This window comes from Melanotaenia boesemani, chromosome 4, assembly GCF_017639745.1.
Source record: "Melanotaenia boesemani isolate fMelBoe1 chromosome 4, fMelBoe1.pri, whole genome shotgun sequence".
NCBI lineage: Eukaryota > Metazoa > Chordata > Actinopteri > Atheriniformes > Melanotaeniidae > Melanotaenia > Melanotaenia boesemani.
In genome coordinates this window covers 13,656,627-13,681,710 of record NC_055685.1, presented here as the reverse complement: position 1 = coordinate 13,681,710, position 25,084 = coordinate 13,656,627, and the positions used below count along the sequence as shown (strand labels likewise).

The window sequence follows — 25,084 nt, the reverse complement described above, 5'->3', positions numbered from 1 at the left end:
GAGGACATCAACAGTATGATGGACAGCATCACGGAATACATCAAATTCTGTGAGGACACTGTCATGTCCTCCAGGACTGTTAGATGCTTCCCAAACAACAAGCCGTGGATCACTAGCGACCTGAAGACCCTACTCAACAAGAAGAAGAAAGCCTTCAGGTCTGGAGACAGGGAAGAGCTGAGGAGGGTGCAGCACCAACTGAGGGACAAGTTGAGGGAGTGTAAGGACTCTTACAAGAGGAAGCTGGAGGCCAAACTCCAGAAGAACAACATGAGGGAGGTGTGGTCTGGAATGAAGGCGATCACAGGATGTGGGGGGAGAGGCAGACTGGCTGATGGTAATAGGGAGAGAGCTAACGAGCTTAACACCTTTTTCAACAGGTTTAGCTCTCAGACTGCCCCTGTCTCCTCTGCCGCTACCCCAGCCATCCCACACCTCCCCCCTCCTCTTCCAACTGCTCCACTGCTCTCCCCTCCCCCCCCTACAGTGAGCCCACTGGATCAGACTGGACTTCAACCCATAACACCTCCATAACAAGGTTCTGGGTGTTTATTTGGGGAGTGAGGGTTTTCAGAAAAAAAATTGGGAGGGTGTCATGGAGAGAGTGCGTGCTAGGTTGGCCAACTGGAGGTGGCTGCTGCCCCAGCTGTCCTACAGGGGTAGGGTTTTAGTGGCTAATAATTTGGTTGCCTCGACCCTCTGGCACAAACTGATTGTGCTACCATCACCGGAAGGCCTGCTTGAGGACGTACAGAGGACACTTGTGGACTTTTTCTGGTCTGGTCTTTTCAGACACCAGAGCTGGGTGAGTTTGAAGGGCCGGGAAAGAGGGCCCTCTACCTTATTAGCATGAAGGTTTCAAACCTACGCTCGCTGGCGGCTGTCAGGGGGTCGAGGTGGACTGAGTTTTTTGGCTCTGGGGCGTCCCCTAAAGCCTGCTGGCGGTCCCTGTACAAACATCCCATTGATAAACGGTCTGGTGACCTTCAGTGCACAGGGCCATAGCCACCAACAGCTACCTGGCACACCTTGATCCGAACACAGGGCCTGGGTGTCCCTTTTGTTTCCAATTAAAAACGGTTCACCATCTTTTTGTTCAGTGTTCACGACTGATGGGTTTGTTTGAGCTTTTGAGGAGTTTGGTTCAAAGGTTTGGAGAACAGTTCTCTTTCAGTTATTTTATACTCAAACTCTATCTATCTATCTATCTATCTATCTATCTGTCTGTCTGTCTGTCTGTCTGTCTGTCTGTCTGTTTCTCACACAGACACACCGCCTCTCTCTGCTCACACACAATCACGCACACGCGCGCATTCAGTATATAAGTCACAATACTAATTGACGTACCGATGGCAAGATGTAATCGGTGCCCAAAACACTGGAGTCTTGTCCATTCATTTATCTGTGCCGCCATCACCATATTCAGTGTGTTGTCCGTCGTTATACATACGTGGTTTTCTTCCTGTAGATCCCAGCTAGCAAGCCCATCTCTCAGGCCGGCTACAATGTTTTCGCCCATGTGGTCGTCCGGGAAATAGGATGCTTTGAAGGCAACAAGCTCTGAGATTTAAGTCTTCGTCAATGTAATGCACTTTTAGACTCTGGTATGGCTCTGCTGTACGGCTTGACCACAGATCAGTTGAAAAATTTGAAAAATTTTGGAGTCAGTCAGCTGATGCATCACTGAGTAAATAGTGAAAAAAGTCACAGGCTAGTTTTAATGTCAGGTTTTGAAAATACACATTTCTATGACTCGATAGTGCCTTTGTTTGTTCAGTAAATAAGAAATAGTGGCTTGGGAGCATCTTCCTGTAGCAATATAATACAAATTCTTTTTGGAAAAAATTGTTTTACATTACCCTTAGGAAGGCCTATGATGACTTTAAAAGGATATCTTTGTTGAAATGGAAAAAAGGTTTATTTAATTATGTTATCCATCACATATAACAACCAATAATGTTTATGTTTCCTCATAAACATTTTCATTTTGAGTGGGTCATTTTCCAAAGAGTCAGTATTACCAGTAACATACAATCCTAACACTATTGCCACTGATATAATTGTGCCTGTATTTTATGTAAACAGAGCACTTTCCTTCATGCTAACAGAGAGGTAGAGCTGTCACCACTGGGAAAAAAATTGGGACCTAATTAGGTTATAACATGGTAGTTTATTGAAAAAAGTAAAATGTATCACGTTATATCGTGGTGCATTTTATTATTAGAACATGAAACACAAAGTGTACGTAACCGTTGTTGTGATTCAGAAACACAAAGATGTAGTCCTGTCTGGTTTAAGATGCAACAGCAATATTATCACAATGTCCTCCAAACTTCACCATTGTCTAATCTCTCCTTGTCTCAGCCTAGTATAAAGTAACTAACGTTAGCAGGGTTTTGTACATAGAAGAAGAAACCAGCCCATTTTGAGTGTAAGGAGAATGCAGGTTTTTGTCAGTTTTGTTGTGTCTCCATTTACATGGGTGATGTGTTGATCTCAGGAAGAATACTAAGTTGTATTTTTATAAATAGTGGGGATCCTATTGTACAAAAAGGTATTACCAGAGCAGCTACCTCAATGATGGGTGCCAGTAAATAATTTTTAACAAGCATTCCTGTGAATGTTTGTACAAGAGGCAGGAGCCGTAAAAAGACAAAAGCAAGGTCAGATTGCAAATTGAGAGATATTTATTGAGTAGATAGAGCTAAAGTTGCAGGGATGTGGGTGCTTGCACAGGAAGGAGGTGATTCTGTCAGAAACTGTTGGAGAAGATGAAACTTGTGAATCCACAGGTGAGTATTTAGAAACTGAGCTGAAGTGAAAGGAGAATTCTGACCACGAGGGTTTTCCTGAGGCGCATGAAACAAAACCTTCCAATCAGGTGACGATGAAGAGTGACAAGAGGATGGATGAGCTCTTAGGATTGACTAATGACAGTGGATGATTTCCAATACCTTGAAGAGGTACAAAAATCCTAACTGCAGATCTTGAACAGGCAAATTGAGACAAACAAGATCAACAACACAAACTTCTTTCAGAAGCTTGAACTCAATAGATTTTCGGCCATACAGTATTACGTGAAAGCAGACGAACTGGCACTGACTGAAGAGCAGATCCAGGCTTTAAGGAGGAAGCAATCAGCAGTCACGAGTGAACTGCATGAGCCATCAATCAGGAGCTAGAAGCTATACCCAAGAGAAGGCAGGAGCTGGAGACAAACCAGCCACAGAGAAAAATACCCAACAATCCCTCAGTCCAGAACGCTGGGCTTTTCACGGCTAAATAAATCCATTTGCATTAAAAGTCAAGCCCTAATGTTAGCATTAGTCATCGACTAACCAACTTGCACTTTTCTGTACGTAGTTTGGGGTGCAGATATTTCTAACACATTCACTATTGACAGATATGTGTTTGAACGGCAAAAGCTACTGATGGCAAAAACGCCTCGTGTTTTAACCCGTGGCAAAGTCCTGTTGCTGCTGTTTTCCCATATGTTTATGAAACTGAAAATCTTCTTAAGGCCAGCACATGAAATTCCTGGCAAGGGAAAGTGCATAGCTTAGGGTTAAATACCAGCCAAGTCATCAGAAAATTTGGCATACTGATTTCTAGAAATGTAAAATTAGCAATCTATTTCCGAGAGGCTTGGCTGGTTTGGACAAAGGTGAGTTTCAAGACCTCTGAATTTACTTATTTAACCCAAAGAAACTTATTTCACACTTGCTTTGCCCTTCAACCAGATTAACAGGCTTGGGGGGGGAGGGGCAGAGTCACATGCCCTGCTGTGACAACAGTATGGCCCAACACCCACTAGCCTCTGAACACACGTGCACTGGCCACATTCTATCATTGCATAAGTTAAAGGAATTTAAAGTCAACATAAGCCTCAGCGACTTACACAGCAAAACAGACCATCAGCAGATCAACAACTTCAAATGGCTACTTCAAGTGTATTAGGCAGCAGGATGGAATTGAATCCAAACTCCACATTTTTTTTTTAAGAAAACACCACTCTGTGAAACTGTACACAGCTGATGTTCATCTTCACAGACTAAAACACACAACCAGGGAGAGGTTCAGTAAACAGCCTGCCTGTAAGGGATGGATAGTGACAGATAAACAACCCACACAGCTGAATCTCAGATATGCTTGCTGTACCTAAATACCAACAGTGCAGGAAGAGAGATCTCCTATTAAAGATAGCCAGTCCTATAGGCCAGTGCCACCTCCAGCAGTGTGATGCTTCCATGTAGAGGAAGCAGAACTGTTCGGAAGACGTTAAATTTCTTATGTTTGTTAAGTTTTGTACCAGGACTGAATGATTGAAAAAGCAGTTATGTAGGTTTAATGAGTGATAATCTGTTTTCTTGATTTTTTTTTTTTTTTATTTATTTGTTTTGTGACAGGTTGCATTTGTTTTTGGCCTGAGGATGATGATCCCTTTGTGTGTTTAATAGGTTTACGGCATCAATATGCATCTGTGGGATATGATGTTAGCAAAATCTGCATTGCTGTCAGCCAGAGATGTTTGCTGGCCGTTATCTTTTATGCATACACTTATCTTTTTATGTTTTGTTTTCTTGACAGGAGGTTGAAACAACCAGTCAGCTTATGTGACATGCAGTCTTGTGTGACATTTTTGTTTGAGATTTCTTTGTGAGCCTGTGCACCCACAGCACCCTCTGAACTACATAGATGCTTTTTTTAAGACATTTCTCTTTGTAGTGCTACAACTATGATTAAATGCCCGGATTACTCATTTTAAATTTTGGCAAAGAATGATTTATTTATCAATTTAGTTAATATTTTGCTGCTGATAAGGTTAAACTGATAAGGAGTGGGGATGGTGGGTTGCAGACAGGTGCAATTGCTCTATCAGTAGATAGTGGAAATACTCTGCAAACCCTTCTCAAAGTTTTTTAAGTTTCTCTGAACTGCTGACAAGATAAACAACTGCAGAGACTCAAGTCTTGTTAAAAATGTATTTTTTTCCATTTTCTTTCTTGTAGAGAGATTTTGTTTCTTTGCTTTACCTGCAGCAGCTGGTACTCTATCCATCTATTCTGATACAATGAGAGCACATGTAAAATGCATGTGAACTTGTTTTTTCAGGTGAAGTATTGAATCCATGATCTCAAGCTCACGTTTCACGAGGAACTACAGCTAAAACAACATCCTTCCAATGAGACTTCAAACCTAGTTAAAGAAATTTTACATACATCATAATGTGGAAATGCTTGAGTGAGGCGTATGTCCCTCTTGCTGCATGTAAGATAATGAGGATGTTATTAATAAAAATCATTTCCCAGCATAGAAATTGCCAAGAATTTTAGCCTTTTGGCTAACTATATAATTAAAAGATTCAGATAAAGCCAAATTCTCTCGGAAAGTGGAAACCATTGCACTGACATAGTTGCAACTTCTGACTCTAACATAAAAAAAAAAAAACTTTAGACAAGATTCAGATATGGCCTTACTTTCTTTGTCCTTCAACATGTTTAAAATAAATTGAGGCAAAGTGGGGAGATTTGCTATAATCTGATGAGAGAAGTTTTTTTTATTTATTCATTTATTTATTGTCACGTCCTTGAAGTTAAAGAGGAGTGAAACCATCTTGCTTTTTTAGCCCACAGTTCAAAAGCCAGTGTCTGTGGTGGTATAGAGGTGGTGCACATGGCATTTGTATTGCAAAAATGACTGACTGTCTTAGACCCTAATTTTAAAGTAGAAAATGTCTCTCATCACAGCATGAAAGGAAGATAATACTTTTTCTCTATCACATACATGTTCATATACCACTGAACACATCGGAGGCATTGTGGGATTCAGTGTTTTATCCAAGGAAACTTCAAACTTCACTGTGAGGTGTTGGGAATCCTGGACTCAAACCACTAACCTTCTGACTGGCAGGTGATCGCTCATTCACCTGAACTAAAAGCTGATTTAATGCAAAACAAGTTAAAAAAAAAAAAAAAAAGTAAACTGTGTTAAATCTGTAAATTATATATACAAAAAAGCTAAAGGCACAAATCTAAATTTACAAATAAACATTTTCTTTTCCTCAAGATTGACAACCATATACCCATTTATTAAAATCTTCTTTTAATGTTTAAGGAAAACCTTCGTCTATGAATAAAGCTTTTTTAACCATTTTCTTCTTTCTTTTGTTTTTTCATAACAGACAGATGTTGTACCCTAACATTTAGAAGAAACATTAAAAATATATACCATTTACCACTTGACAACATAAATGTACCTTTCAGAGGCTCAAATGGGCACAAATAGTCACCTTGAAGTCCAGTTGTGAGCCCCAGTGGGAACATTAGTCCAAACTGTACCCTTGGGGACATAAATGTACTTTCTTTCTCTGACAGTGATATATACACATAAGGTTCTACCACAGAGTAAGAATGGAAAAAAAATGTCAAATATGCATTTTTTTTTACTATTTTTAGTTCATGTTGAACTTGACTTAGTTTAAAATAAATTAATTTTGTTTTTGTTTTTTTTACATTTTGTTTGTGTCTCAACTGTTCTGAGTACATCTCAGTGATTCCTTTTCCTGTCTCAGTATCAGAATCTTTGCATGCATCATGTAGAGCCTTGTTTACCTCAGATCCACAGATAGGCTGCACAAAATGTGCTGTTTATCTCTATCTAGACCCCACATAATTGACACTTTATTGATGTTTTTGGTAAGAAAGTTTGAGTGAAGTTCATTTTAGCCCATGTTTTTGTGTGCTTGTATCTTTACTTTTGTTGGCTGGGTCTTAAAGAAGCAGAAAGTTGTAAGTGGTGTCCTGGTTATGCTGTATGCTGGGGTAAGGTGTAGTTGTAATTAGATATAGTTGAGAGTTTGGGTTATGCTGTCCACAAAAAATGTACGTATTTGGGATAAAAAAAAATATGTGCATACGTGTTGGGTGCATCTTTTCTCCAGACCAAAGTAAATTTATCTCTCTTGAGCAATTGAACATTAAACTGAAATAAAAGAGGAAAGAGTTGCAATGACTCTGGGAATGTGTGTGGAAGATACATAAATGAAATCTCTTTTTTTACTACACGACCCATTCGAGGTTAACCAAAGAGCTTCATAGAATAAAATTATAACATCCAGAGGTGGACGTTCTGATGGCTTTTGTCCTCTAGCTGCAGATACCTTGCCTATTTGATGTAATACTTTTTTTAAAGTTTGATATTAGATGACAACCGTGATTGATGATTGTTCTCTCCTCCATCACAAATCATTAACTGCTCTTTTTTCTCTTTGCAGTGTTTATTTTTTTGTTAATTTAACTTTTTTCCCTGTAGTATATTGTTTCAGAGGATTGTTAAATAATATCTATATCCTGCTCTTAAACTTTTACAAGTGAGCTTCATATATATATATACATATATATATATATATATATATATATATATATATATTGTTTTAATTAGGCCAAATGTTAACTGAACTTGAAAGAGTGAACTAAACAGGGATGTTTGTTTGGCTTCAAAATCGGTAGAAATGAATTATTTCTTCTTCTCCATCACTCTGAGGAGAAACACAAATGATATCCATACGACTTCTAAAGGGATGTGTTGTCACCATATATGGTCAGTTGAGGGCGTTTCTTAGTGTAAATGACCATGAATGAAAAAACCATTAAGGATTTAGAACAGTGGTTCCCAACCTGTTTTTGCTGAGGAACCCCTTCATGCAGCTGCCAAAAAGCAGTTTTTTTTTTAAATATAAGGACAACTTGTCTGCAATGAGGCAGTTTCAAGTAAAATGGTGTTAGTGTTCTTTGGCTCCCAAAACACTGGTACCATGTATATGAAACACCCAAATAATAAAAAAATTTAAGCCAAGACAACTCAACTCCTTAATTTTAATTACACCGTCTCTGAACAGTCAAAGCTTTGGGGACCCCTGGTGCTCTTTGGGGACCCTCTTGGGATCCAGGGAACCCAGGTTGGGATTCACTGATTTAGAACATGTGGGATTCATCAACAGCTGATTGCTTACTAACAAGCATACAACTGGCCTCTGCACATTTTATGAATATAGATTTTTTGTACTTCCACACATTTTAAATGTCATTTGTAGGAGGAAATTTTGGAGTTTTTTTTACTAATGATTGATAAATGAGGACCCAGGACTCTAGTAAAGAAAATTCTTCTTTTTTTTTTTACCGGAATTGGCAAGCTGAGTGAGTTGGGTAGAGAGTGGGCATCAGGTTGTAGCATAAAGTAGACAAATCCAAGCTTGTGGACAGAACAACATTTAAATATATGCCTACAAAAAAACTGGAGGCACCAGGAACAAATTTCAACTTAAAGCAAAAGTCTGAAACTTCTAAAAGGCCTAAAGCAACAAAATATCACTTCAGTGACTGAACTATCTGACAATGTCTGGAATGCAAAGCAGGTAGATACGCTGCAGGACTGAAGAAGAGATGGAAAAAAGATGAGCCAGTGCCACAGCTCAGGCTGGAAGCTGTGCACATTAAACACTAAGACCCAACAAAGACACACAAAGAGAGAGAAACTCGGAAACACCAAAGAACAGAAAGGGATCAGAGCTTAAGCCATGACACTTTTCTCTCTTAATTCTGTGACTCATTAAGCTTTAGGAGCTAAAGGTAAACTGATTTGCTTTCCAACAAGAAAAATAAGCACATTTAAACACTAGATGAGTTTACTGCTCTGTAGAAGCCCACAGTCCTTTTCCCTGCAACTCACACATATGAAGTATGCAAAATCTGAATTATTCTGCCAGAAGAAAGACATGTAAATGCATCAAAGGTGCTAGACATGTTCGACAGTTCCTGCTGACCAAGCACATTGCCATGCCTAGTAGTTTTGTTTCTCGTTTCTTGCTTATCTCCTGTGAAGTAAAAATCATGAGTAACCCCTGCAGCAGGCATATATTTAGCTCCTGTCATCTAATTTTATTCATTCTCTCCATCACTTTTTTTCCGTGTTGCTGTATTTGGTGTGTTTCTTTTTTTTTCCATTTTGTTCCTGATTTTAGCACCAGCTCCCTCTCCCTTGTCTCTCCCTGTCACTTTTCAGTGTCATTTCGCTGAGCTGCTCTACTTCCTCAATTTGATTTTCTGAATCATAACATGCTGTCAGGATGATTTTAACTTGAATTTTCATGACACTCACAACTGGCATTGTCAAGCTGTGACCATGACATGTGGCTCCAATGACAAAAAGACAAACGCAAGGCAAAAAATGCACATATTTTGCTTATCAACAGATATTTTTGCTGTTCTTGCTACTTCTAATACTGTCCCAATTAGTTTATTTCCATTCAAAAGATACAGTTAATATTGTATGCTTAGTTGCTTCCATACTAAGAGTTAAATGAGATTTTTTTTTATTACTAAGATATAACCTACTTCATCTTAAATTCATATTCTAAAGTTCCAGCATATAACAGGGTATACATGCTTTTAGTCATGCAAAAACCTCTTTTTACATGACTCATTACATGAGAGGTGATCAGACACTTTACACCATTATCAGTCTCTTTCATTGTTGTGGGTAAATTTTAACCAGCTTATCTTTAACACATAGTTTCATGGCGTGTAAATGACTTGAATGACCCTAATCATGTGTCTGCAAAACAAGCTTACGTCATCACCTCTCTGCCACTGTTCAGTTGACATGAGATTCATCTATTTCTCAGTTCATTCAGACATGAGATGCTGTGTTTCATTTTCATCAAATGTGGCGCTGTGCTGACAGTTCTTCCTGATGCAAAAAAATATTTTAGGGTTAAAAAATCTGAGGTAATATATACTGTGTGCATGTATGCTTTATGAGTTCCACCCATGCTGCCTCTTCTTGGTTTGAAATGTTGCCTCTTTTCAGCTCAAACCAACACTTCTTAACCGAGCAGGAACAGTAGGAAAAAGATCTGGTAACAGAAGTTACACATAAAAAGTTTTATAAATCTGAAATCCTCATTTTTAACTTCCTCCAGGATGTATAAACTTTTCTTGACTTAATACGTAGATATAACCTTTACATTGAGCAGGTTCTTGCTTTCGTCTGTGTTAACTTGTTGAACATGTGGTTTCTATAAATCTATTAAGCATTATGTTAACAGTCTCCCTTCCCTAAAAAGTTCAATACAACTAATAGATGCTGTTTGCACTCCTTCCAATAAAAATATATTCAGTATAGGAGGAATCATTGTGGTAATCTGTACAATATGGATGAATTCTTACTACAAAGAGTCAAAGTGCTCTGTTTAGCCCTTTAAAGTTGGCTTTAAGAAAAAGGCAAGAGAAAAATATTCCTTTACATTCTTTGTTTTCCTTTGAAAAAAAGAAGAATCATCATTGTTTTTAACAAATTGTTAAAATGACAGTTAAAATACAGTAAAAATGGTGAAATGGTCAAAAATTTAAACAGTAATGGGATAACAAACACTTAGTTTTGGCATTATATGCCCAAACCAAGAAGTAGCATTGGCAGAGGAAGGTTTATTTCCACTAATTTGTAATAAAATACATTATAGTCACAGAATTTTTTTGCTCTAAACAGTCGAGCAGCCTGTGAAAGGGTTAGATGGCTCTTTTAAGCTAACTCTCAGCTTATCAGCATTCAGCCTACATGTAGGGTAATTTCTGCGGGCAATGTGCCATCAGCTTTTCAAAGGACTGCACGCAAGCCCACCAGCGATGGTTACTTACACAAACTCTTTACTCTACTTGGGCAAAGAGTAACACACTTCTATTACACACGGGATTAAATACATGGGAGAATTTAGCCCATGATCAATACTGAAATGAAACATCGTACTGTAATAGTAGCTGAAAGTACTTATTAAATTAAGGTTGACTAATAAACTTACAAAAGAAAAGAGTAAAAAGAATAACATAAAGTAAAAAATAAAATGGAAAAGGTAATATGCTGTTTTACAGTACATTCTTTATTATTCTAATATTTGTAGCAGCCAGGTGTTAAATTTTAAGCTGAAGTGGTTCTGCTGCATTATATTTTGTTATATTTTAGTTTGTAGACCTCATGATTGGCATTGTTATTGTCAGTTCTCCTCACGTGTTCCCTTCTTAGAAAAAGTTAGTCTCATTAACAATATTCAGACCTTCAGCAGCAGCTATCATTCCTTGTTTACCTCATCAGCCAGTGCAACCTGGTGATTTGTAATGTCAGAAATAAAGTGCAGTGAACATGTTGTTTTTTTTTGTTGTTGTTATTTTTGTTTTTAAGAAGAAAAAAAAACAGCAAATGGGAGAAAACACTTGGGGGATAATCCTCCCATATCTCTATGGACCAGCCTCCTCTGTTATGAATTCCTCCTCAAAGTTTCTGTGGTAATTTGGTTGCTGCTGCACAGCTTGTATGGTTTTATCTACGTAGTTAAAATTATGAATGCTGTTGTCAAATAGTGTTTTGTCACTCTTAAAATTAGAATTTTCCAGGCTGAGTTGGCTCAGAGCCATGGGTAGACTGCACCTTGGCACAGATCAGACTGAGATGTATGTACCTTCTCACATTCTGCTGGTAAAACACATGCTTTGCTTGGCTGGCTTTCTGCATTTCTGCAAAATTTCTTGTTTTATGTGTTTGTTGTGAAAGAAGTCACACCGAAAATAACCTTTTATGATGCTATCGTTCACATAACTGTGACCAAATGTGAACATGTGACTGCTGAAAAGAACTCGGCTCGGGGGGAAGGGGGAGAGTTTTTCTTTTTTGAGCAACAATATCAAAATATTCAAATCATTTTATTATCCATTAACCTGTGGGGACATTTCTTTGTAGTTGATGACAAAAAACTCGTAATCTAAATTGACATTTTAAGCTCTTATATTCGACATAAAGTGGATCAAGTCTTTCTTAGGCCACCTGGCTTTCTATCATGTTGCCATCCTCCTCCTTTTTCCTTCTCCACCTCAGTCCTTAAATCCTTGACTTGCTCCAATTCCTGCTTTGCAGTGACAGCCGCCAAGCCCATCTCATGCATCAGCTGTCAGGCCAGCATTTGTCACTGGTAGGAGAGAGGCTGTAAGAGTGAGATATCTCATCAACTGAACATCTTGACTTGGAATTTATGCTGATGATGACTCCTAATGCCCTTCGGCAATCCTTCTGTTGCCTATTCGCTGGAGCGTGTACTCCAGCAACCTCTGCATGATTATGATCTTGCTGTGGTCTACAGTCTCTCTGTTTCCCTCGCCGTCCCTGCCTTTGTTAAAAGGACTTCTAGGTCATAATTATCTCATGAAGGCATTTTGCAAACTTTCTCATTTTCTCTGATTTTGATATTCAGCAAGGTTCACTGCCGCAGTAGGAAAAGACATGAAGAAAAATTCATACAAGGATAACTTTGATCTTAGAAACAACGAAGGTTCTTCTGTTACTGATACTAACAGGAGTTTAAAGTTATATTATATAAACCTGTTGTAGGTTTTCTGTTTTTTTTTTTTGTTTGTTTGTTTTGTTTGTTTTTTTTTTGGGTTTTTTTCTGTGCTGATTGCCAATTACAACAATGGTGGTGGTAATTAAGCAGTGCAGATGTAAATGTGGGATGTCCTGGAGCAAGATACTCAATCTCAGGTTGCTCCTAATTGGAGGCAGATTCATGTGTTTGGGAATGAGTATAAGAAGTAAACTTGTAATAGTTTTATAGTACCTAGCAATGGGTTAACCATTACATACTGTTCAGGTCGAATTTGACCCGTTTTGACAATTGACAGCAGTGAAAATACCTTAAACATCTAAATCTACTGACTTTTCCTAAAAAGACACAAAATACTCAGAATTCAAATTCTGTACTTTGTTGTTGGTGCTACACATTTTTGCACACTAAGGCTGTTTCGGGTCAGATTTGACATATTTGTATTTCAATGGATCTTAGATCTCCCAGTGTGGGTCAAATCAAGAAAAAATTGTGGTTTTAGGGAGTCTTGCAACTGTGGAACTGCACAAGCCATGTTTCGGTTTTTTTTTTTTTTTTTTTTTTATCTTATTTAATTATTAATTTTTATGGGACAGCAGTGACAGAGGTCAAGAGGGCCTGGATAATGTCATAAGAACTGTTTGCATTCCCAGTACATTTGTCTTGGTTTACACTGAAACAGACACCTGCTGGTGGGGGGACCAGGGATGAGTAAAGTAGTGAAACAGCAGAGGAGTGATCATGAATGGTGTAGAAAGGGAACAGAAGTCAATGGTCATGCAGAGGTCAATATTTCATTATGAAATTATCATAATTTCATATGATATAGCAGGGAAGACAGTGTTTATTGATTGCAATGTCTTAACATAAATTCTAACAGTTCTAGAAAGTTCATGCCATTATTAACACAAGTAAAATATGTTTTTATAGCTTTTATGTTTTTATGTTTTATGGGAAACAGGACATGATACTGTGTGATAGTGTCATGACCACAATTTTTGTTTTTGGTTTATGTTCTTGGTTTTTGGTATTTAGGGTCATGTTTAGTTCTGTGTTGCTTTTTGCTTCCTGCTCATTTACTCATTAACCTTACCTGTGTCTAGTTTGTCCTTCAGTCTATTTAAATCCATTGGTTTCAGTTCTTCTTGGCCAGTGTATTTTCTACTGTTTACCATTAGTTGATGTAGTCCATGTAAAGTATTATTAGTCTTCGCGTTTCAGTCCCATGTTATAGTTTTTGCCATTGGACTCTTTTGTTATGTAAGTTAAGTTTTATTTTATTAAAACCTTTTACCTGCACCGGTCTGCCTCCCGCCTCCTTAAGCCTGCACTTGGGTCCTCATCGCCACCGTATCATGAGAGATAGTAGATGTTTTTCTCCAAAAATGAGTGTTCTAAAACTTAAAAGATAAACTCTTCCTGCTCTCTGTAACATTTATAAAGATGCAATCATGCATTTTACTATGTGACAAAAGCTGATTAGACATTCTAAATAGATCTGTAGTTTAAAATTTGCTATATACACTTCCTGGACTTCTGGGTCCACTGATTCACTTTGCTAGCATATCCTGCACCTAAAATAATGATAAAAGTTCAAATTTTGAAGCATGGGGCTCCCAGCCAATCAAAACGTCTGACTAATTTTGTGTCTGATCTTGTTGCGTGTTGAGCCTTAAATCAGTCCTTGTGAATCCTGGCTAATGTGAAAACAACCCTATGCTGCGTTATACTGAAGAGTTGTGCATGTAATCCAAGCACACTGTGGTGAGACTGAAAATATGTTAAGCACTCTGAGATGACATCTCAACTCATCCAATCAGGAGAGCTCCAGGATGAATGAAAATGCTTAAAACTCATCATGAATCTAAACTCTCTTAGTTGCTGATTTTCTTCTTGTCCTCATCATCAGACAAAAGTAATGGCAGGACAATCCTCTAAAGGCTTAAAAGAAATATCCAGGATCCAAGTTTGCAGCTGCAAAAAAGAAAAAGAAGAAAAATAAGAACTCTACTTATTTATCTTTTTATTTGCCTGGCAGCTAGCTTTGAACTTGGATGCTTTCTCCTCCCCGGCTCTGCACACTCCCCCCACAGCAGACACAGTGTATACCACATCCTATGTGACAGCAGCTTAAAGATAATCTACAGTGTAAATGATTTATATCTGATGATACATAGCCGTATCTCTCTTAGGAAATTCATCCACAGACTACAACAAGAGTTCAAATAAAGATTAAGTTGGACATTTTAAGAAATAATGTGTACCTATTACCTGGAAGCAAAACCTTAAGTTCACCTTTTAATCACAAGTCTACCTGTGAAGGTTTTAAAAGGGTAGAATGAAATATCTTATTTATATAACATATCCACTTCACATATTGCTTTGTTTAGTCAACACCCTCAGCAATGACAGCTTTAAGCCTTCTTGGAAATAATCTGCATTTGCTTTGGAAGTCCCTGCTCCCTAACTAAGCACAGTTTTTTAGGTATCTTTGGAGATGGCATACTGTAAAAGATTCAACTCTGAGTCACTCCACAACTTTCAGTCACCTCTCATGAAACCACATTTTAGACTGCAATGTCCTTTAGGTGTTTTTTCTTATTTAAACAAATGTCTCAGCTTGAGGTTTTATACACTTTAGAAAAAGATTTTCTTTTTTCACAGAAAAGGTTTATTTTTTATTTTTTTAAGGATTGCTTCTGACAGTTGCCAGTAAAGACCTTACTGGCAGAGTGTTGTACAGATGGTTGCTCTTTTGTAAGGGTTTCCAGCTCCACAAAACAACTCTGGATCTGATTCATTGTGACTGCCTGGTTCTTTGTTACCTACCTGACCGGAATCCTTTGTTGTTGTTTACTCAGTTTGGCAGATTGACCAAGTCTGTTGCTTTGCTCAAAGCTCCTTTCATTTCAGAAGTCTGGGAGCTTTTATGCTCTTTGTCTCTTTCAGTTTGGAAGATGTTTGTTTGCTCCAGATCTGTTGCGATCTTGTCTTGCAGGCCAACAGGATTTTACTCTTTGTAAAGGAGCAACTGTGTGAAAGCATTTTAATTATTTCCAAATTCTTCATTTGGAAAAATTTCAGTAAAATTGTAGAAATATTTAAAGAATAGTTGAGACTGAACTAGAAGCTTTCAGAGAGCAAACGAACTAATGCTAATAAAAACATGACCTCCGACCCCGGTAGAGGCGGAGTTCATGTTTTCTTTACACACACTGGAAATTTTTTTAGACTAAATATTTTCTGTGTATAGTAAATTTAAGATGTTTCATTCTTTTTATTTTACTCTTTCATGTTATGGTTGTGTGTGCATTTGAAGTTAATCTCATTCTTTTTTAATCTCTTGTTCTCTTTGTTCTCTTTTTCTCAGCATCTTACAGCCAGATATGGGGAAAAAGTCAAAGTACAAGACCTCTGTGAAGAAAAAGACTCTCAATCCTGAATTCAATGAGGTAATATTTTTCTTTTGATCTACAAATAACTACAAAACACTTGACAATTTATTTGATTTTACTTCCAAGCTCTAAATCATCAGCAGATTGGAGCAAAATATGTCTTTTGAAAATCACATTTAAAATGTGTCATCCCTGGCATGCGCCCCGGTCTCAGTCTGACATGTTTTCATAGAAATTCAGGCTCCTTTCAGTCTTGTATTTCTGACTGATTTATATGAATATGCTCTTGTGTACACCACCTGTGCAGGAGTTTTCATATGAAGTATCCTTGGACCAGCTGGCAAAGAAAACCCTGGAGATCTCTGTGTGGGACTACGACCTGGGAATGAGCAACGACTTCATAGGTAGGCTGTAAAAGAGGAGAAGAGGAGAGAAGGATGGTGGTATCAGTAATGAATATGAATGTGTATAAATGAAAGAAGACCTACGTCAGAAAACATAAAAAAACAGGCAGAGTGTGGGTGGAGAGAGAGAAGAAAGTGGGGGGGATAAAAAGCCACGATATGAGGGGTAATTATGATGCTTACCGGGATTGACTGGTGGGAAAAAAAGAGTTTGAATGGAACAGGAAATGGAGGGAAGAAATCAAAAAGGAGGATGTGTCTCTCTGGATTTGTAGCCTTCATGAATTTAGCACATCAGATGGTTGCAGCTTAATCAGACTGCTAAACAGCTTTGCCATGGCCTGGTGTGTATATCATGGCAATGAAGCACATAGGAGCTGAAGGAATGATGGAGAACTAGTGAGGAGACATACTGGGAATGGATTACCACCCTGTGAGCTGGAAGGCCCTAAGATCAAAGCCTTTTACTTTGACTAATTTGTGTGTGTGTGTGTGTGTGTGAGTGCATGTTAGTGTGGAGTAGAGGGTGTGTGGGTTGGAGAGAGACACTAACTGTTTAGATGAGCTCAGTGAGTTATAGCCCTGCAGGGAGAAAGGCCATCAGAATTACATGTAGCTCTAGATAACAGCTTTCCCATGACCGTTATCATTACAGGTTTGGCTACAGCAGCCTGCCAGTTAGGGTAATTAGAGCTGAGGGAAAAATGACATCAAGACATAGAAGAGTGGCGAAAAGGAGTTGATAAAGAGGACAGGACACCAGTGTGCATTATGAATGAGGGCAATAACGAGGAGCATAATAGGCTTAGCAGAATCACAAAGGATGTTAAGCAAGAAGAAGGGAGATTTTATAGATACAAGAAGGAGAAACTGACCTGTTTGAACTCTAATTGGAGGACCATTAGTCCACAAGAATGCCAACTGACCTTAAAGAAGCACTAATGATGGCTAATTCAGCATCCATCTTGAATCCTACCTGTTCTCTAGCTCTCTCCAGGGAGAAAACTCAGTCCAGTGTTGACTCTTGTCTTGTCTCTTACTTTTCTCTCTTTCCTTTCCTCTCTTCCTCTAATAATGTCCTCTTGGCTTGATGAATCAGCCATGATGTATGATCAAAACAGTCATTGTTTTGATACGTAGTTGCTGGTGTGTGACGCAGTGCATAAACCAAAACTCAGCTGTAACATGTGGTTCCAGGCTGGAACCCTAAAGCTGCAAGTTGGGTTTCTCAGCCTCCGGACACTTCTGGGTAACAACGGCTCCAGGAATGTAAAAAAAATTAACATTCCTGTGCCATCAAAACAAGTCAGAAACACATATCTTTAAGGTCACACAGTGACATACTGCTGTATTTGGCACATAAGATATCAGCACATCTGAGTTTCATTTACATGTTGTCGAATATTGACATTTTATTAGACCCACAGTTGAAATATTACAACATCACTTTAAGCCACCCAAAATAAAGATCTGCAAATGTTTTTTTTTTCTTTCTTTTTATTCAAGACAACATTTACGTATTCATTGGTTCTTATTGTTTGTCTTCACAATGCTAATAGACAGAAGATGTGTTTACAGGCACGGTAATCTGCCCATGACGTCACACTACCTGTAAACTTCTCATCAGGCTCATCTCTTTGTTTTATTCAGCTGGTTCTGTTAAAAATCAAGTAAGTAAAACTTCTAAAAAAAATTGTGGGGGTATTTATTATGATGTCTAGAACACTGATTTTTTGGTTAACATTGATCAAATCTGATTTAACCCGTTAAGGCCCGACCCATGAAAAAATGGTAAGAAAGGTCCAATTTTTTAAATATGAGGTATTTATTTGGCCCTTTAACAAAATGTAACAAAAAAATTAAAAATTTTTTTTGGGGGGGGGGGGGGGGGGGGGGGTACCTACCATTTATTACCATGTGATATATTAAAAATATTATAATGTGGTTTTCTGCTTCTGGGTATCTATTAGGGGACACAAGAAAAGTATCAGATTGTGTTCAACAAGATTTTGAGCAAAGTTTATTCCATAAATTGAAGCAAAATGTCTCAGAAACTGTATGTGACAAATATGTCACGTCGGGTTCTTATGGGCTAAAGCTTGTTATATCTACGTTGCAATACTGCAACGTAGTTTTAGTTTGAGAGGTAGAGTGGTCGCTAAAATGGCCTGTGCCCTGACACATTGCATGGGGACATTGCACTTTGCTTGTGTTCACTCATGGACAAAAAGAACTTTGAAATATAAAGACTTTCATCATTCACTATAAATCAGTTCTAAATTAGTTTTAAAATTTACTAAAATTAGTTTAATCTGTATTTAAAGACATGCATTGTTTCTGGTATTTATGGCAGTATGGTTACTTTAATCAGTTTTGTTTTATCAAAAAGAGAACAAATAAACAAAAATACATAGAAATGATCTTTGACTATGTGTTGTTTTGTTTTTTTCCAAATTGCTGCTTGTATTATTAAAACAAAAAAAAAGGCTCTGAAGATTCTGAATTGTTTCAGGAAAGGTGTGAGTGGGGGGGTGCATGTTTGTTTTTGTAGAAAGCACAATAGTACATGCAAGACAGTATTGTGTTGAAGTGCATAGGAATAATTTGCATTGAAATGATTTATCATAAAAAATATTTGAATTTCTGCCCTGAACCCTTTATGTATTTACTATTTTTAACTTTTTCCATCTCAGAATGCCACCAGTCCTTCACTTTGCAGAATGTGATTGCTCCAAAATAAAGAGAGTGATTTTTAAATAGAGTCGGATGCAAGCTATACAAGTGAGACAAAGACAGATGAGCATGAATTCAACAAAGAAAACTACCAACCAACTCTGCCCAGCCGATGTTGTGGACATTGAACCTGGACCAAAAACAAACACCATGCCCCAGGTATCACTGGCTGAAAAAGGATTTCACCAGCACAAGTACTGATTTTACTGGGTCAGACATCAATGATGTGCTTTTGCTCCAGACCCCCCTTGATTACTTTCAGAAGTTTGTGACAGCAGACATAACGGAGGCTCTGTCAAGAAATTAAAATTAGTAAAACTTGCAAAAGAATGGAGCATCTATAAACACCAATACCAATGAAATGGAAAAGATGCCTCGCTTGTAACACGACATCAAATAGAGGGTGGCCATCAACACGTACCAGGAATGCAATTAAGTAGATGTTGAAATCAAGTACTACTATGGATCCTCAGAAGAGACCATTTTCAAGTGGTGCAAGTCCCCCAGCCAAGAGGTCAGCAGATCACCCCCCCAGTGGATGTACTTAAAGACACGATTTGGACACTTCATAGAGAAGAAAAAGAGAGGACAGTCCAGAAACTGTCATGATGTGTGCTTCTCTAAAGAAAAGAACTGTTACCAGGACCATCACTGCAACTGAGCGTAGACTGGAAGACACTAAATTTATTCAGGAAATATATAAGTTGTAAATAAGTTTTGTAAATGATATTATCATAATTCTGTGTTCTTGTTAATAAATATTTTCATTAGAAAAAGACTATTATGTAATTATTATTCAGGATATTTCCTGTTATGGGGCTAAATAAGCAATCAATCCTGCAAATAAAACCTAAATATAGTTTATATTTGTTCAGTCAGTATGAGCCGAAGTACAGATATTTTGCATTCAGCTAGGCCCAGCGTTGCAATATTACAATAAAAACAAACAAAATGTAAAACACATTATTTTATGCATCTGGGGGCTCCTACAACAACATCTATCAGGTGAAATTTATTCATGCTTTTCAAATTTATTTTTTTAAAATCGGGATCTTACATGGTTAAAGCTGTTTTAACTTGTATGGATACTGATATGGATGCCAGTACTGTAAGCACAAGGCACACCTCAGTTACTATAGGTTTGTCATGACTATCAGTTTGCATCTAACTCCACCCGCAGCTTCGATTCTACCCCCACAAAATTTATATAAAAAAAATGCGACTCAATCAAGAATAGTGTGCTTTGACTTTTGCTGTACAAAAGTCCTAACAGTTTTTCGTAATTCACAAAAAAGTGTGACTTTTTGTCTCACAGGAATGAATGGGATTTGGCCAAAATAATCCAAAAACCCAACCTACTTTGGAAACTCACAGCTCAGGCCTGCTTTCACCTAGAAACATCATTCAAGTCAAGTTATGAAAGATAAAATCTTAACTGACTAGAAGTGCATCTGTATATCTTTTATGATATGATATGATACAAACTAATTTACCACAGTTTTTATAAACCACAGAATTTACCAATAGCTTTTGTATTCTTGAAAAAAGTCATTACTGAATCAGCATAACGTGCACACAAAGTGTCCTTTGGCATCAAAGTAATAACATGCAAGCCACTACAGAGCAAAACCTGCATGCACACCTGTCCATTTTTTTTTCAAGCTCAGGACTGTTGCCCAGGAAACCATGACTCAACTGTGCATATATATTTTATCATCCATAATTCCACAAATACAAAAGTTTACGATGAGATTTAATGTACCCCAGTGATATTCCACTACAATGGATGATCCTGTAACAAAATCAACATCGTAATCAATTAAATAAAACTAAAGATGAACCCAAAGGGAGATGCTTTTTATTTTAGTAACTGACGTCAACATAATTTTTTGCAGTTATATCATTCCAATCCAATATACTCATCCCAAATTTGTTAGGCATTTCATCCAGTCACATAATAATAGGTGGAATAAAAAGTCCAAAGTTGCCAAATCTGCAGTCATACAGTCAGCGGTTCTTGGCTTAGTTAATGACAATGACACCAATGACACCAGAGCCCCCATCTGCCTTAACCTGCATGTGCAAACCCTACCAACAACTACAACAGTGTCAGATTGTAGTTTTTAATTCGTGTTGCAGATGCTACCTAACATGATATGGCTTTTACAGTTAATCTAAAAAAAAAAAAAAAAAATCCATAATCCACACAAATATCCCTCTTTAGCTGAAGTTTCTATTCTCTTACGTATGCTTGTTTACATTCCACCAGATTATGCACATTAAAGAATGTCTTATAGGCACCACTTAAGCCCTCAGACACCACAATGGTGAAACAGAAAAACTCAACAACTAACAGTTTTGTTGGATTCTGGCCTCTTGTTTATACGGTAACAGAGTTTTGGGTGGATTAAACCATGAAGATTTGGCAACGGCCTCCAGAGTAAAAGTTTCTCACAACGCAAGGCGCGTCCAGTCAGTGGAAACTTAAAGTAGAATCTACTGGCGATAATGACGTCTTTCATGCATTCTTGCACTTGTGCACTCAGACCAGTGACGTGTGGTCAGGGGAGGCATGATAAAGACAAAAAACATACAATAAATATTAATATTTTCCACTGATCTGTGTTAAAAATGCATTTTCAGTATGACTCGTATGAACACGTTTTTAACAGTTTATTAAGTAAAAATCGCCAAATTTGAGTGTTTCCCGATCAAATCCAGTGCAAAAACCTGGTGGAGGCACGGGCGAGCTGTGCCTCAGCTCTGACTGTGCCATCCAATACAAACTGGGCACTCACCAACACGGTGTGTAAATGTGTTGCCATCTTGGCAACCTTTTTGTTTGTTTGTTTGTTTGTTTTGTTTTGCTTAAAGGGACTAGTGACAAATCTAGTGACTTTTTCGGTATTGGGGACTTTTGTAGACTGACGTATATGAAAATAGTTTATTCTTCTCAATGAGGAGTGGGTGCTGCTGTGCAGGCCCCTCTCCTGTCCAAAAGCAATCAGAAGAAGCTTCTGGCAGCAGCAGCAGCTGCATTCAGAGCAGGAGATGATCACCTGTTTCATGACCAGGCTGAAAATGAAACATTCAAAGCAGCTGCTGGCTGGTCCCGCGCTGGCTTACCGTCAGATATTAATGTCTATTAATGAAGAGTGTGGAGGAAAACAAGTGTTGTGAAATGTTGCAGCCTCCTAATTAGAAAACAACCTATACTTAATAAAATTAAACTAGAATAAAAGAAAATATTAACCAAAGAATTTGTTTTCTTTTTATTAGTTTTGCCTTTTTAAACATTTTTAGCTTGTCTTTTCATCCATTTTTGCCTTTCCCATGACATTCCTCTCCACAGCAGCTCCATTATTATGTACCAGGCTATTATGCACATTAGATGATGTCATTTAGCAATTTCTAGTGACTTTTAGGATAGCCAGTAGCTACTTTTCTCACTGAAGAGTTAGTAACAGTGGGTGTGTGAGTGTAATTGAAAGAGGAAAGCTGATAGGAAAGAAGCATTACCAGTAGTTGCATGCTGTTGAATGAATATTGAAATAAGATGCTCTTTTCAGTTCTTACAATTGTAAATCAGTGCCTCACCAACCATAAACGTCACTGCACATCACTGACTCAGACCCTGCTTAACCCTCGAGAAAAACAGCAACAACAATGGTGGACCTATGTGTCATGTTTGTACATCTTTTTAATTTATTTGGTCTGTTGATGCAAAACCTGTTTCTGGTACAGTATTTATGCTGTCAGCGAAGTCGGCATCGGTTACATTCACCAGATAACTAGCAGCTGACACGTAACGTTTCTGTTGTGTTGTGTTTTGTTGTCTTATGAGGATGGTGGACACCTGGGTGTGTCGATGCAAAGTTTCACTGCTCACTAGAGGCCTGGCATGCACACTGGTCTTTTTTGCGTTTTCTTCTGCACAGACATAGCTTTCATTCCGCTGTAAATCTATTTATTTATTTTTTTCTAAAACATAAAGGAACAATATTTGCATTTTGTGTGGAAACATTCATGTAAACAGGGCCTTAGAAGCCTAGCATACATCCTAAAGCCGTTTTAGTGTCTTTGTGGGGACCCATTTCTTGAAACAATTCAGACTTTACAAAAAAGAAAAAAAACTTATTTGTGTGTTTGCACAATGTGCCTGTTCTGCAAGAGTTTTTCATCTCTGTTTATAGGTCCACCAGGTCAAGTCTTAAATTTTAAGTCTTTTCTGCTTTAAATCCTCAAGCCAAAGCGAGTTTTCTAACAATTACATGTCAAGTAACTCAAGTATCAAGGGTCACCTCTTGATGGTTTCTGTTATTCAGAGGCATTAATGTAGTTATACTCACATCCTGCTGCTCACCTACACAGCAAGGAAAAGGTAATCTGTAAAGCTCAAGAGAAAGAACTTCATTTCAGCATATTTTAACCCTTTAACGCCTGGTTGCAAATTTCCATCAAACCACTTCTGGCCTTTATTTTATTTCTTTATGTCTATTTATTCTGTTTGGTTTATTTTATTTGCGTTCATTCACTCTCATTTTTGCATATATGTCTACATTATTTATTTATTTTTAATCTTTATTAACATATTAATCAATCCAATATTTAATTGTAATTTATTTTGTTCCAGACTTTTCCTTTTTTTTATTTTCCCGATATTTAAACACAACAATCAACCTGAATTAATTTAGTATTTTTGAAAATTAAAAAGAATTCAAGCATTAAGGGGTAAATTATCTGTTCATGCTTGCAAGACTGTCAAATATTATCCAAATTAAAGATTGTGTAATTCATTGCAAACTTTGCCCATCACACACTGTTTCCTTTAAATGTATTGTTTTCCCTAGAAGCTTAAATCATCGCAATTACTTTTTTGCCTTCTGACTGAGTGAAATTAGATAGATTTGCAAAAGAATGGATTTTCTTAATAAAATCAGCAGACTGAGAACAGAATTTAACCTGTGCAGGTGATAGTAGCTTGTGTGAATTTAAATTCCATCTGTGCTATATCCTAGTGTCCTGGATCCTCATCCCTCCTCTGGCCTGTAACAAGTGTAGGAATGACTGAACATTCATTTGTCAGTAGCTGCCAGCAGGCTTGCTGGAGCACTCCATCGATCTCTGTTCAAAGGTGTTAGTAGAGGTGTGGAGGCATGGAGCTGAGGTGACAAAAGCACTGTGCATTACTATTCGATCCAAACAACCAACAGGTTTTGACCGGCTTTAAGCTATTAGCTATTAAATGCCTCAAAGGCTCCTCCCTGGCAATGATCAGTGCAAAGCTTCAATAAGCTGCAGATCAACAATCAAGCCTTGTTTGCTCATGGCTGTCATGGATGTTTCCTTTACTTTATCCTGCCCTATGCTCCATGTGATACCACAGCCAAGGAAAGGGCTTTGTAATGACCTCAATGTGACAGTTGTCTTACCGTGGGCTTCACCACCTCACCGAAGCCCTAAACAAAATCTAACCTGTCCTCCAGGGGAAGAAATAGCAAATTCTAACAAATATTCATTGGCCACGTTTACACAAGAGTTTTAATTCAGAATTAAGTTTAAATCCTTTTAAAAATTACCTTGTAAACACCTCACTCCTAATTAAAATGGCCTTTCCTAATTTAACTTAAATCCAAAGTAAGTGGCTGGTTTATTCTGATTTTAAATCCGAATTGAATAATTCCTCGATCATGTATATGTTCATTCCGCTATTCCGGTCATTCTGTGCATGCTCGTTCCTTTGTCCTGTCATGGTGATGGTTCGGTACTCCATCTGCCTTCTCCACTTCAGCTGACCAAAGTGAAGTAGTATGCTAGTGCTGAGCTGCTGCTTCAAAACTAGAATCAAATTCAGAGAAAATGTTTTTGTTATGTGGTCTTCCATGTTGTAGATGAAACAAAAAGAAGCAGGAACTGGAGTTTGTTTATTTCTGGTAGACGTAAATACCTTACGTCCGCGTCCCGTCCAACCTGAACCCTGCCCAACCCGCAGACCTGAAGCAGAGTTGAATAATGCAAATTAAACATGTTGTCCATGTAAACCTCAATTCGGAATGACTATTTCCATGTAAACACGAAGGAGAATACTTTAATTCTGAATTATTTATTTCCAAATAATAAATTCTGAA

General features: G+C 37.8%; 1 protein-coding gene across 1 annotated transcript in view; it reads left to right on the top strand.

Annotated features, from left to right (window-relative positions):
• Positions 1-25,084, top strand: part of doc2d (double C2-like domains, delta) — a 53,884-nt gene that overhangs the window by 24,747 nt on the left and 4,053 nt on the right. Inside the window, exons 9-10 of the mRNA XM_041983485.1 lie at positions 15,795-15,876; positions 16,127-16,223. Coding sequence (XP_041839419.1) covers positions 15,795-15,876; positions 16,127-16,223 — 179 coding nt within the window. The remainder of the gene's footprint in view (positions 1-15,794; positions 15,877-16,126; positions 16,224-25,084) is intronic.